General features: G+C 36.6%; 1 protein-coding gene across 1 annotated transcript; it reads left to right on the forward strand.

Moving 5' to 3' along the window:
- Positions 1 to 951: 951 nt before the first annotated feature.
- Positions 952 to 4769, forward strand: mrm3b (mitochondrial rRNA methyltransferase 3b). The gene is made up of 4 exons (XM_082140509.1): positions 952 to 1383; positions 2528 to 2772; positions 2891 to 3058; positions 4092 to 4769. The coding sequence occupies exons 1-4, from the start codon at positions 965 to 967 to the stop codon at positions 4628 to 4630; spliced, it is 1371 nt and encodes a 456-aa protein (XP_081996635.1). The 5' UTR covers positions 952 to 964; the 3' UTR covers positions 4631 to 4769.
- Positions 4770 to 15747: the final 10978 nt, after the last annotated feature.

The following is a 15747-nucleotide window of genomic DNA, read 5'->3' on the forward strand; positions in this document are numbered from 1 at the left end:
ATATTATATTCAATAAAAGTAAAGATCAGTAATCACATAATTGACTTAAGCCATGCAGTTTTATGGTAATTTGACAAATAATAAACATGCGTCACACAGTCTCATGATACAGTTTAGCTTTAACGTCTCTCTCTGTCTCTGTTTTTCTTGTTCACAAATACATGCACAAGTCAAATGCTTCAGAATAACAGATTATAACAGTAGCTGCATAATTGCCCATAATGCATGAACGATGATGCTAAACGCAAAGCTGAAATCATTCTTCTACAAAGAGCTCACCATATGTGTCCCCTTTAGACCACAGGTGAGGCACAGAGAGGAAATATTAAATAGCAACATTTTCACAATGTTGTTACTCAAAAATGTAATCAACTGAGCCTAGTATGGTGTTTTAACTGATTCACTCTTGATATTTCATTTCAATATTTCTTTAAACGATACACGCTAAAACATGAATATATGAACAATTTAGATCAAAATATTCAAATATTTGGGATAAAAAAACGTGCTTTATTATACAATTTGTGATATGAATAAAACATTTTTTTTATAATCTTCAATAATGACATTAGTTTGAATATTACATTATGAAACTTTGCATTTTTCCCTGCAGGATTAAGGTTTGTCCACTCTTGTAAATTTATACCACTGAGCTAACAATAAGTGGGAATCGAATCGAATCAGAGAAAAGTTTTTGTGGCAATGTCATGAAGCAAAACATTTCTATTAGAAGATATTTTAGAATGTTTTATTAAAGGAAATCTTGCCAAACTTCTAGTCTATTTTTTATGAATAGGTAATACTACCCTTCCTATGGCTAACGCATGGCTCGTGAATATTAATTAGGTAAATACTGCTGGTCGTTCAAATACAAATGCATGACTTATTAATATTAAGCGTCCGCCGTCCAGCCTTCGCCGTAGTAATATTTGTAAATTCGCATCCCGGAAGTTCAGTTGTCAAAATGGCGACGCGCATTGCAAGCATGAGATTCTTGTATCCAATATTTCAACCAGCTTTGACATTGCGATGTAATGCCGTAAATATCAAACGATATGTACGTAGACGCACATCTGTATCTGGATTCATTTCAGTGAATGAGTCGATAGAAAATTCGAAACAAGTCGCCAGTCAAACCAATGAACATTCATTAAAAGACAACATTTTCAGAAACCCCGAAAAAGCGAGAATTCAACGAGCCGAGATTGCTACAAATGTCAGCCAAAGTGACAACAACTCGCATTCAGTTCAGTTCTCACAATTACGTCGGGAAAGGGTAATTAATGAAGATCGCCATGTCGCTGCTCAATCCACATTCTCCCGTTTCGGAGAAGTTGATGGTTTGCTGTATGAGAAATCACAGCCTGGCGACAAATGTTTGACGTGAGTGATTCTCTTTATTAGACTTTATTGATATTGTTACTTCCAGTGCCTGAGAGCAGCCTACAATGATTAGTCTAATATCAAGTGCACTAATTATGTTTTTGGCTAAAGTTTAAGACAGAAAGAAATGAGCAACAATTTTGACAAATATCATGACAATGATATAACTATTTTCACATGAAACATAAAAATGACATAAAAAGCTGTGGAGCGGGTCGCCATCTCATGGGCGCTGTCATGTTGGTATCACAAGTTCAGCAATGTCATGCAATTGACTCAGTTACTAAATATTGAGGATTCTTTATATCACTTTTTTTTTAAATGTTAAATTGTGCTTACATTTTTGGAAAAAATATATATTTTTTTAAACTTTTTCTGCAAAAAATTATTTAAAGATAACATTGAATATTAAGTAAATTATTTGTTATTATGTGCATGAAGATAAAAGTATTGGCAATTTTGTAAACTTTATCATTCTAAATGGCAAATTATTTATTCATAAATGCAGAATGTAACAAATTTGCTCTTATAATGAAGCCACTTAAAGGAATAGTTCACTTAAAAATGAAAATTCTGTCATCATTTTCTCACCCTCTCGTTGTTCCAAACCTGTATGAATAAATTTTTTCTGTTGAACACAAAATAAGATATTTTGAAGAATGTTGGTAATCAGTTGACAGTAGCCAATGACTTCCATTGTATAAAAAATAAATAAAAAATTACTATAAAAGTCAATGGCTACCGTCAACTGTCTGGTAACCAACATTCTTTATAACTTTTTTTTTTTTTTTTCACCAGAAGAAAGAAACTCATAAAGGTTTGGAACAACATGAGGGTGAGTAAATTATGACATTTAAAATGTTTGGTTGAACAATCCCTTTAAGGTTATGAAAAACCAAAAAAGCTATGGTAAAGTACTTTGAATCTGTATTTGGCATCTTGTGAATGCCGTTGTTGTTTGTTTAATCCCATCTTTGGAGTTACCGACTTTGGTGCCTGTTTTTATGCAATACTACATTCTTTAATTAAAAAAAGACTCAGTTGCTAATAATACTAGTAGTAACTAGTTTTATAGTCCCCTAAGTGCTATAGTCCCCTTATTTACTACAACTAATGTTGCATTTAATCTCCATTTCATATGCAGGAAGTTGGTCAACATAGCTCGATCTAAGAAGCTTCGTGAGCAGCAAGGTAAAGTTGTTCTGGAGGGAAAGCGTCTTGTATGCAGTGCTCTGGATGCAGGGGCTATAGCACAAACTGTTTATTTCAGTTCTGTGGATGCACTGCGGGAGCTTCCCCCAGATAAACTCAGGCGTACCAGCATTGTGAAAGTTAGGATGGAAGATACTAAAATCTGGTCTGATCTTGACACCTCACAAGACATAATAGGTAAGAAGATGTAACTTCTTTATCAATAAAAAATAAATTATATTGCTTATACTGCAGCACCTTAATCTGAAGGATGTTTTGCAGAAGCCATGTGTGACGTGACATTCTCTAATTGCAGCCATATTCAAACGGCCTGAGGCTTCCCATTTAACATTCTCACAAGAAAAGTATGGCAAGCCTGTGCCTCTGACATTGATTTGTGACAACATGAGGGACCCAGGAAACCTGGGCGCAGTGTTACGCTCCGCCGCTGCCGCAGGGTGCCAAACTGTACTGCTGACTAAAGGTACCAGCAAAGCTTTTGTTTTGAAGTTTTGAAACTTTTCTCTTCCAAAGAATGAAAGGATTAGAATTAGAGTGATTCCTTTAATGGGCAGTTAACATAAAGCATTCCTTTATTTGAACAATACTAAACATACTTAAACATACTCGTTTTATCAGGGTCAATGACAAACAAATCAAACAAAATAAAAAAATCTTTTCAAATTCTACTTTAAAACACACGTGCCAAGCATGTACTCTTTGTGTTCATGTTGCTTTCTTATGGTTTTGAAAAACCTTTATTCCATTTTCATACCAAAAGTTTACATTCAGTGATTCTAAAAATGTTAAAAAAGAGAGAAAAAGTAATAACATATTTTTGATATATACATACTTGCATACATACAAAAGTTGCTCTTTTGATTTAAATGGGCAAATGCTTAAGAGTCAATGATTGGATTATTATTGCAGTGATTATCATGTTTCTAGCATGTTATATTGGGAACAGTTCTTCTAACCCTAATTGATGGAGTGTGTAGCTTTTCATTTCTTAAACAACCATGTTAGAAGACACATCATAGCCATATTCCAGGATGACAATGTTTAGATTCATCAGGCTCAAACTGTGAAAGAATGGTTGGAAGGGAGCATGAAGAATCATTTTCACACATGAATCGGCACCACTGAGTCCAGACCTTAAATTCATTGAAAGTCTTCGGCATGTGCTGGAGAAGACTTTACAGAGTGCTTGATTCTTGCATTGTTAATACAAGATCTTGACCAAAATATTATGCACTTCTTTATGGAATTAACATCTCAACATTTATGTGTAAGAGTCACTCTGTAAATCTTCCTAGCACATTCCAAAGACTTTCAATGAATTTAAGGTCTGGACTCAGAGGTGCCGATTCATGTGTGAAAATGATTCTTCATGCTCCCTGCCAACCATTCTATGTTTATATATGTTTTATATTGTATTTTACAGTGATAATAATGTTTTAATTTAAAACAATAGGAACTTGATATTGTTTCAAAAAAAAGTTTTGTTTATAATTCAGGATGTGTGGATGTTTGGGAGCCCAAAGTTCTTGGGGCAGCCATGGGCGCTCATTTCCGTCTCCCTATAATCCCAAGCCTAACATGGGACGAGATTCCAAGTCACCTGCCCAAAACAGCAACCATTCACGTAGCCGACAACTGCAGCACCACCATGACTGAAGCTGACCATTCTGTAACCCCTAAAAAGCAAAAAAAGCCATCTGATTACGGTTGGGTCAGAGGCCATCAGCACCCAAGGAAAGTGGAATATGAGGATGACGATTTGTCTGGTTTTGAGGATTATGATAGTCGCAAATCCCTTGAGACTCGGTATTATTACACTGACTGGGTTGCTAGGCACACAGGCCTCATAATTGGTGGAGAAACGCACGGTCTGAGCCGGGAGGCTTTGCAATTGGCTGAGAGGACTGAGGGGCGGAGACTACTGATCCCCATGGTACACGGTGTGGACAGCCTGAACTCTGCCATGGCTGCAAGTATTTTGCTCTTTGAAGGAAGGAAGCAGCTGCTGTCTCTGGCTGAGAAGATAAGAATTTGACAGACCACAGCCTCATGAAATAAAGACATTAATGCCAGTGCAATGCAATGCTTACATAATCGTTATGTAATATGAACGCATCTGTGTGCTTTTCTGTGATATTTAAATATTTGTATGCAAATTAAAGTCTTTATTCTGATTAGGGTTTCATTCATTCATTAAACAAAAGAAAATGGAAAATGATTCTCGATTTATCAGATATGTCAAAAAATGAATAAATACTGTAAATATAGCACAACTATATCAAAATATTAAGAAAACAAGTGAAATATATTCTATAATAATTATAATTTACACATCCACTTGAATACTTGTACCACATGCATTCTTCCTCAGTCAGATGTTTAACTGAGCTGCATTAATTTCAAAAATCATATATGCATATATGAACTTTCTCAGAAAGTTTCTTTATAAGTGCACATTCTGCATTCTCTCAGTGAGAAGTTAGACTTTAGCACGCTCTCTGTGTCTTCATGTATTATTTATGCAGACATGCTGCATTTATTCAGCCAATTCCTTCTCTCCCTGTGCTTCTCCAAACAGCAGATGCAAGGCTCTGCAACTGTTGCATTATTTAGGTGCCTACTAAACTATGTAATCTCAGGACATTTTATGTATTTGTGTCTTAGTTATTTTTCGTATGGAAATATCAACCGTAATGTATCATGAAATTTGACAACTGTAATACTTCAGGTTCTTAAATGTAAAAGATTTGTCGATCTTTATAAAGGTGAGAAATAACTAGGCTTTTTAAGTACTTGCAGAATAAAGCCACTAGAGGCTGCAAGTGTACTGTATTTTGAGTTGGAAACATGGTGTGTAGTTAATCAACTGTGTTCACTTTTCTGCATACAATCTTTGATTTGATGTGTGATGATACGTTTTAGTGCTTTTTGTGCTGGACACCATGTGTCTTTGGTCATCAAGCTGGCTGGTTAATGTACATAAAACAAAGCTGACTACAAGAGCAATGATTGCCCATCCGTAACCAAGTGTCAGTGTGCATGTGAGAATATGATGATCACTGCTTACTGATGAAGTGGAATGAGGACCCAGCTGTTGATTAGGAGGGAAAGAGGAATTCATTACAAGGTAATTATGTGTCATCTAAGCTGTAATTGTGGCGAATCCATCCATACATGCATACGTAGTACTGTCCTGTCCATTACACATGCTTTTCCACTCTCATTTTCCATAAAGGATGCCAGGACAGAAAATAGGAACGCATTACATGTGAATGACCAATGGATCAACAATGGAAAGCAGGCACAGTGATCAATAGAGGAATTGATTATGTAATTTAGGCTCAGTTGCACTGCCTGTTTCAGCTCTATTTATAGTACTGTTCTATATGACTAAAACTTGAGCGGTCACATCTTCATTTTTTGGGTGACAAAAATGTTGAATGCTTATTACAGTTTGATAATTACACTATTCAACACTTTTAATGTAGTCGGTCATTATTGTAAAATAATAATAATAATTGTACAAGCTTCTACCAATAGATGAAATATGGAGTTGCTCACAGCAATTAATCTATACCAGACCTGAACACAAGCCTATGGCAGTAGCGTACCAAAGGGAGCTGGAGAGGCAATAGAGAAGGGATCTATATCCGTGAAATACCATTCTGCTCTTTTAAATCCCCGTTCCAACCTTCGAGTAGCCTGGGGATCAACCCATTCACAAGGAGCATAATCCTACTTCAAACCCCAATATAACAAACTGGTGAGGAGAAGTTTCCATTTCCAAACTCTATCTAATTGTCAAGCTCTACTTGTGCTTAGTCCATGCTAGGGAGCTCAGCCCTACTTCAACTCCCAGTCGATGATCTGGGCAGGGCAACAGATTATCTATTTAGGCTCAACCTTACTTATATTCCTAAGGAGCATTGCCTTGCTTTAATACCCAATCTGATAGATTGGAGAGGGGACGACAGGTGAGAGAATGGACATAGTCCACATTCAGATTGACCTTTTGAGCTATGCTTATTAGGATTCCTGCCAGGGAGCCCAACCCTACACGGGGTCTGGATTGCAAGGTGCAGTCACTTGACTCTCATCCCTAAAGAAAAGAGCCAAGCGAGAGCGGAGATCTCTCTCCACGTCCATAACAGTGAGTGAATTCAGCTCCCTCGAGCCGAACACGCTCGCTCTACTCCCATTGGCAAGGCGGGAGCCTTCAAAGAGGATGCAGTGCCAGGGGAGAGATAGCTCACAAACAACTCCTCAATCCAGGGCAACCTCATACAGCCGCTCCACTCGAGAATAGTTCTACTGCGTATAAAGACACTCCTAACTAGGGGTGTAACGATACACCAATGCCACGGTTCGGTTCATATCACGGTTTTGGAGCCACGGTTCGGTTCGGTTCGGTTCTGTTTGCTGTGGGGGCAGGGTTCATGGCAGGGCACCACCAGCAATAATAACACTAGATTCACTTTTAACTTAATAAAAACAACAACAACAATAATTTAACTTATTAACTTTATCTTTATTAATTTTATACATTGGCTTCACGTTTTCTTTAGAGCAGTTAGCACACCTGAGTTAACTAAAATGAAATAAATGTCTCCACTGACTAGTCAGAAATAAACTGCACACCTGAGTAGGGTTGCCAACTTCAGAAAAGTAAAATGCGGGACAATCGTGGTTCTTTATAGGAAAATGAGGACACTCAAAATATTTACTGTGTCGCACAATGTACATCATTTCAGTGTCTGCAGACTGTAGTTAAGTATATGTTTAAAAGGTTATCAGACAAACACATTTGTATTGCTTAACCTATTTATGTACAATTTAATTCTAAAAATATTTTTAATGTCATACAAAAAAAATGTCACATTACAAACAAACCACCATTCAAAATAACAGCATTTATCTGAAATAGAAAGCTTTTTTAACATTATACATAGGCCTAGTTCAAAAGTTTGAGGTTAGTAAGATTATTTTTTTGGGAAAGAAATTAAAGTAATTGCCTACTTTTATTCAGAAAGGATGCATTACATTAATCAAAAGTGACAGTACATTTATAGTGTTACACAAGCTTTCTATTTCAAATAAATATCTTATGATCTTTACATTCATCAAAGAATCCTGGGGGGAAAAAAACAAAACAGTTTTAAACATTAATAATAATCAGAAATGTTTTTTGAGCATATTATTCCCTCAGGTAGATTACATGTTTTCTTGCGTGGCTGGATGTTGGACTCATGAACAATAATCACGTTGTTTGCATTCGCCAAAATTTGCCGAAATCAAAACGTGGACAGTGAAAGGGAATTACCGTTAGCGCGAGACGAGTCCGGCTTGAAGAGGAAGCGACCAGACGGAGAGGATTATGTTCGCAAATCAATGTCTCAAAACAATGATTAAAAAAAGGTGTGATATGTCATCATATTGGATGATGACAGGTGTCGGTGATCATTCTCAAGTGTCGTGATCAGCACTGCTGCTGTTGCTGCTGTATCAGTCAGTGGTTGTGACCGGAGGGTCTTCAATCTCAATATGCCGCGGAGTTGCCATCCTGAAGTGCGTATGTAAACTCTCGAGCGTGATCGATCACCCAAATCACGTGACATGCACTTTATTTAGTAAATAATATTATAATATTTAGTAAAACTACAGCTCTTATTAGTTGTTAAAACTGTACTCATTAATTACTATTTAATCAAATGTCAAGGAAGAAAAAAATTGTTTTGTGACAAAGTGAAGTGAGAGTTGGGCAGCAGGGGGCGGGGCGGGGCGCGTTCGGTTCGACATGAGAGTATCGCGGTTCGAACCGTGGCTGTTGTATCGCGGTTTTTCGGTTCGGTTTGAATATCGTTACACCCCTACTCCTAACCCTAACCCTAACCCTAACCCCCCACCTGTAAATTCATCACTATGAGTGCATCCAACTCATTTGGGAGCCAAACACACTCCATTCAGACACTCGATTCTATCCCTCGAGAGAAAATCAAGCAACAACAGAGCTCTTATCTTCACACACACATAAACAAAGAGGCTTCCTGAGGACAAAAAAGCTGATGATGTGTAATGCAGGCTCCCTTTTGTATGCTTGGGCGCTCCATGTGACCTCATCGGACTGCTTTCGGCCGATAAGATTGGCATGAACTCACAAGCTACAAACGAATTAAACATAATGAGTTGGTTGAAACAGTTTTTGACAACACTTTAGAATAATAGTCCTTCACTAATAGGTAACTATGCAGGAAGTCCTGCATGACTAATGAGTAGTTCAATACTTCAGCTACTACTATTAATGTGGAAACAAGATGAACTAATCAGTAAGTAATATCAAATTTAGGACTAAGATAGTTCCTCATTAGGAAATCAATAATTACTTGAATTAGATTGGCATCATCAAGAACTATAAGTAATTATGAAAAAATTATGAAGAATTATTTATTGATTACTGATCACAACATTAACATGTCTGAGATGTAAGCAATTGTCTTTTTTTAAGCGGTCATAAAATGAATCATTAATTACTCAAGTGTTAATTGTTTTTTTACAGATCACTCCTGCAGAGCAACACTTGAGTAATTATGATGCATTTTATGACTAAATTCATTGTAAAAAAGATGATTGGTTACGTCTCAGTCACAGGTTAATGTTTTGATTAGTAATTAATTGGTAATTCTTTATTATTTGTCGTAGTTAGTTAATAGTTATTAATAAGGCTAATCTCATTCAGTAATTATTGATTACCTAATAAGGAACTATCTTAGTCCTAAATTTGATATTACTCATTTTACTGATTAGTTAAGCTAATATTTCCAAATTAGTTAATATTAGTAGCTGAAGTGTCAATGTAGAACTATTCATTTGCCCTGCATCCCTTATTAATGATGGACCATTATTCTACATTTTTACCCAGTTTTGACCAGAAGGATCAGAATTCTGTCAGAATAAAAATTTAGTTGGTTTTCCTTAAATAAACATGAGGTTTATCGTAATATTCTTCTGTAAAGAGAACATTTTAATGCATGTATGATTGCTTAAGGATATACAGTAGTTCGACTATAGCCCACATTAACTAGCACATCAACCCACGCCATCTGACAGCCATTCAACCTCTAAAAATTGAATTTCAAGGTAACAGAAAATGTGAGGAGCAGAAAAGGACATTGTGACAGACTATTCATATGTGGCCATGGAGAGAAAATACTGGGAGGGAAGAAGCCACACTACCTTCCATCCAGTGCTGATGAGAGTCTATAAATAGCAACAGAGCGAGAGACAAAGAGAGAGAGCGGTGAAGCTTTTGATGTCCTCATTGTGGCAATTCTCTCGCAGTAGGCTGAGGTTTAATTGTACCTACATACATGCTGACCCCTATTCACTTCATAGACCCCTCAGGGACTTTTTATCTTCTCCCTTTCAGGACCCGATATTGACAAGGGTTTTATCTCTTATCTCTTTCTCATTCACCTTTCTTAATTACTCACTCTACACCAGCAGCAGTGTTTTGCTGTGTCCCAATCCGTTGACAATGGGTCACTCAACTTTCCATTTTTAGGCCTTGCATCAGTCAGCACATCCTCTTAGTGAGGACCAAAGGGACTGATTAGAACCATTATGGCACTTGTTAGGTAAAACAAGTGTGTTGGTCCTGAAAAGAGTTTCTCCTGAAGTAGGATTGCAGAAAACCACACACTTGACCTTCATATTTTTGTGCTTACCTCACCCATTTACATTTAATCATTTAGCAGATGCCTAAACCAACTTGCAAATCAGAAATATATATACACAGTAAGTGAGTACACATAACATTTTAGTATATCTTCTCAAGGGACAATACTATAGAAATTAAACTTGGATAGATTTTAGAGTGAGTCAGGTGCAGAAGCTGGCTTAAAAAAACAGACGCATGATCGTGCTAGCATTGCTTTAGAGGTTGCAGAAGCGGAAGGTCAACTTGTCAGTGCTCAGACCTTACACCGCACACTGCAACAAGTCGGTTTGCATGGCTGTCATGCCAGAAGGAAGCCTCTTCTGAAGCTGGCTCACAAGAAAGCCCGCCAACAGTTTGCTGAAAGCAACCCGTCCAAGAGCATGAATCACTGGAACCATGTGTGGTCTGATGAGACTAAGATAAACTTGAGTGGCTCAGATGGTGTTCAGCATGTGTGGCGACGCACTGGTGAGGAGTACCAAGAAAACTGTGTCTTACAGTCGAGAATGGTGGTGGTAGCATCATGGTCTGGGGCTGCATGAGTGCTGCTGGTACTGGGGAGCTGCGCTTCATTGAAGGAAACATGGATGCCAACATGTACTGTGACATTCTGAAGCAGAACATGATGCCCTCCCTTCAGAAACTGGGCCAAACGGCATGATAACGACCCCAAACACACCGCCAAGATGACAACTGCCTTGCTTGGGAAGCTGAAGGTGATGGAGTGGCCAAGTATGTCTCCAGACCTGAACCCTGTTGAGCACCTGTGGGGTGTCCTCAAGCGGAAGGTGGAGGAGCACCATGTGTCTAACATCCAGCAGCTCCGTGATGTCCTTATGGAGGAGTGGAAGAGGATCCCAGCAACAACCTGTGCAGCTCTGGTGAACTCCATGGCCAGGAGGATTAAGGCAGTGCTAGACAACAATGGTGCTCGCACAAAATATTGACACTTTGGACACAGTTTTGACATGTTCACTTAGGGTGTACTCACTTTTGTTGCCATCTAGTTTGACAATAATGGCTGTATGTTGACTTATTTTCAGAGGACAGTAATAATAAACAGTAAATAATAATATACAAGCAGCACATTGACTACTGTAAAATATATTTCATTTCTATAGTATTGTCCATTGAGAAGATATACTAAAATGTTTGCGAAATGTGAGGGGTGTACTCCCTTTTGTGAGATACTATGTATGTATATATCAACATCTCTTTTCTCTTTAATGACGTTTACTGGCATGAGGGCGGGACAACCTGTCTGTTACTTACAAGTCCCATCCTAATTTTTTCTTGTTCGAGAAGCCGTTTCACTTGGATATAACAGCCTGGTCTCATTGTACTTTCAAAACACACAAAACGTACTTTTTTGTATGTTTGGGTAGATGCTGTAACGTATAATATGCAACATTTAAACCTAGCATTATTCCGTTTTTACAGCTATAAAACGTTAAATATTTACACTGTATAGGAGAAAACGCCTTTTGTGTCTCACGGCAAACAAACTAAATATTACAAAATGGTTAGCTGATTAAAGAAATGTTATTCATGTTAAGGTTTTAAAGTGTAGTCTTGTTTAACAGTATGTAGGCAGAACATTATGATTGCAGCAGAAGTCACGAACACAAACTTATTAAGTAAATGAGTAAACTGCATTTAATAAATGCGACTGAAAACATGTCATTGATATCACAACTGAATACAATAGTCAAAACATTAATGCCACAATTTTAATATTCATAAATAGGAATACATACAAATTTGTACGTCGTTAAAATTGTCTGTACATAAATAATTTGCGTTTTAGTGCTGTCAGTACGTAAATATTTTACGTTTTAGTGCTGTCAATTTGTCATTATTATACGTTTCATTGTGTATGAAAATGTAAGTAATTGTACTAAACGTAGCTACACTTTACGTAAAAATACACGTATTCTCATGAGATCAAACTGGATATACATCACAATTGGGAAGAAAAGACTATTGCAACTCCCATTTCATGCTGTCTTTAAATATAGTCAAGTACTTGCGGGGCAAGTAGGCAAGATTGCATGGAAACAGAACTGTAAGTGCAGATTTTATACATTTACACATGAAGGCTATATATTTTATATAAACTATAAAAAACAAATAAATTATATATATATATATATATATATATATATATATATATATATATATATATATAAATTCTGATAATAAAACAAAAAATAACCAACAAATTAAAAAATTCTAATAATAATACAAAGATTAAAAAAAGCATAATAAAATAACCTAATGATAAAAATAATATAGTTTTCTTGCAAAAGTAGTTTTTTTTAAAAGTTTCAATGGGTTCTGCTGCTTGTATGAAGGTTAGACATTTGTTCCAGCAACCATTCACTGTTGATATGTAATATTGATCTAAATTGGCACTGATAAGTGTTATATGGAGAAACGAACTGGGTGTGAAAATGAGGCTGATGAAGAGATACTGTGTGGAGGCTGCAGGGTTCATGTTTCCAGAGACTATGGCAATGGAGAAGGGAACAACACCTCCTGAAACAGTGAGATGAATGATTCATACATTAAATTGCCCACAGTCTTCAGACAATCTTGAACTGATTATGTTAGATCAAATTTGACGAGTGTCATATTAAATAGGATATATTTTGTGTATGAGAAATGTATAGGCATTTGCATCTATATAAAAGTCTTTGACCTTGCAAATAAGCAGTCGTTTGAGATAGAGCTTTTCAGTTTTAAAGCCTACATGATGTGATATATTTGGAGCTTCAATAGGCAACACTTCCTGTAGAAATAGTTCAGGACCGTGTGAGTGTGTAGACGTGTATGTGTTTATGTCTTTCGGAATGAATCATTTAAAATTCTTGTTGCCACAAGGAACAGGATGATCTAATTGATCATGCATATTCTCTCAGACATTAACACAGTGCGTGTTGAGAGAAAGAAAACAACTCTCCACTGCCGTAACATCCTGAGACTCACACTTCTTACTGCTTTTAAGAGTGTAAAGAATATATAGAAAGAATATCATTCTTGAGGTTTTTTTTTTCCATTATAGGCAACTCAATTGCCTTTCTCAACTTCTCTCTTCTCGCATGAATGTGTGGGAAGAAGACGAGAATCAGGATTCAATTTTTGTACCACTACAAACAGATAGTCCCGTCCCGAGCTCACACTAGTTGAGCCAGAAGAATCATACTTGATAGCCTCGACATCACTAACATGACCAATAATTTCCTGAAAATTGTATACAATCTATTTATTACATAACTTCTGCTCCATGCTGGCTCTTTGCAGGAAGTAGGACTTTTAATATAATTTCCAAAATGTCTGCATTTCGTGATGCACATTTTGCTGGGAAATCAAGTAACGGCAAGAAATTGTTGTTTGTTGTTATTTCAAATGTAATATTTAAACAACTTATGCTGACTTGATATATGTTAATGATAGAATAATTTGCTGAAGATAATACATTATTATATACAACAGGTCTACTGAATACTAAATACTATAATTTTATTTTATTTAAATAACTCATTGCAATTTATGTATTTATATTTGAATGCAGTTATATTATCATATTTAATTATATATTTATATCCTTTGTTTGGCCCTAACAGTTTTTTTGTATTAAAACTAAAAGTGAACAGAAATGTTTTAAAGATAGTAAAGGCAATACAAATGTGTTTCATGTTGTGATCAGTCAATTACAGCAAAAGACTGATGTATGCATAATTATTATTATTGCAAATTTAGTCTAACATTTTCTGACTGTTATACAGTGTTTTGGCTTTACAGAAACTCAATAGAGAGTCAATAGACAGTCGTGTTACAAAAAGTGGCGAATCAGAGAGTGGAAAAGCAGACCAGATGAATTAATAAGGCTATTGAAGTATGAATAAAATTGAAGGTTGGTCACTCTGTGTGATAAAAACTCATTTGTGAAATTTCAGCCTGGGTGACTCACAGAAGCAGATGAAACACCATTATCTGACCCGCTGTTAAACCTCTTTCAACTAAACCTTCCCATTCAAACGGGCTGTTACACAGGAGGGAAGATGGCCCAGATACCCACTTTTACCATGGCAGCATGAAAAAATTACCCACTAAAAATAACCCTAACAACAAAGCACAAAGTTATAATCCATTCTGAAACCCAGCTGTAAAAAGTGTTGCTTTCATTGCTCATCGATAAACACATTACAAGAAGTTCCGGCAGCATGCAGCCTAGATCTGGATGCAATGTCCTACATGACTTTCAAGGGACTCGATTTAGAGACAATACTGTTAGTTTACATGAGATTATTAGATTATAGATTTACAGCAACTCACCAATAGAAACTACTCAGCTGTGAGTTTGAAACAGATGCTCAGGTACAGTAGCACTTTCCTTCATCACTTGACCAGGCAGGTGTAACTGCTGCCTTCTTGATCTATTGGATGACACCTGTAAATAGGAACACAGCCATCAATTATTATTCATATTGATGCTTAGCTGGGGTTATTTCAGGTTTTTCCTGCATTTGACCAAAGACATGCTGCGTATTTCCCCAAAGCACCAAAGCTGACCTGTTTATGTCAGTATTTCACACTTGCAAGAGGCATTTGTGGAACTGTTGCCATGGAGTTTTTTCTTGCATTTTCTCTCTTGTCGTGCCACTGCTGTACATTTATGTGCTGAAAAATAGTGCTAAAAGAGCCACTTACTGTAGTTCTTCAGAAACACAAGAACATGCATGGAAGAATATAAAATGTATGAGAAAACCTTAAGCCCTTCTATAGTCAATCATTTTATCCCTTAAAACTCATTTTGATCACCAAAATGGCATATTTACACGTTTTTTTTTTTCAGTGAAATTATTTTATTCATGCCTTAAAAATAGCTTGTATGTAACTAAGCCCCACCTCCACTCACTCATAGGCTCCTCCACAAGTCGATGTATGATAATGAGTTTTATGTATCGCTCTCTTCAACGTCGGACACATAGCGGTAATTAATATGATTAGCCTTTTGCTTGACTACTTTATCAAACAGCTAATAATATGTTGCTAATGTTACATGAACCATATGTTCCCATTCGCCATCTCAGAGTCTGACAGCCCTTTTAAAATCAGCATCCTTAGAAACGCTTTGAACAACTTAGAATGTCAGTGGAGAAAGGCATATTTCATCATAACAGTAATGTCCATCAATACATAATTCACTTGCTATATTGCTAAATGTACCCAATTTTTCATATCAACAGAAAAATATACCAGGATAACCTGGCTTCTCTTGAGACTCTCCTGCTTTAGTTAATTATCTGCTAAAGCCCGCCCCCCTCGTGACGGGATTGGTTACAAGGTAGTTTGTGACGTCAGAAACACCACCGATTTCAAACTGCGTTTTTGAGACTGTCTTTTGGTTCATTGCAGTTTTAAGGAGAAAATAC

This window comes from Leuciscus leuciscus, assembly GCF_965113295.1.
Source record: "Leuciscus leuciscus genome assembly, chromosome: 16".
Lineage (NCBI taxonomy): Eukaryota > Metazoa > Chordata > Actinopteri > Cypriniformes > Leuciscidae > Leuciscus > Leuciscus leuciscus.

Bases quoted from the DNA above. Each gene is read 5' to 3' on its own strand.
- mrm3b (XM_082140509.1), top strand. From the start codon at position 965: ATGGCGACGCGCATTGCAAGCATGAGATTCTTGTATCCAATATTTCAA. The intron at 1,384-2,527 runs GTGAGTGATTCT...TTTCATATGCAG, and splicing joins CCTGGCGACAAATGTTTGAC to GAAGTTGGTCAACATAGCTC. The intron at 2,773-2,890 runs GTAAGAAGATGT...CTCTAATTGCAG, and splicing joins CACCTCACAAGACATAATAG to CCATATTCAAACGGCCTGAG.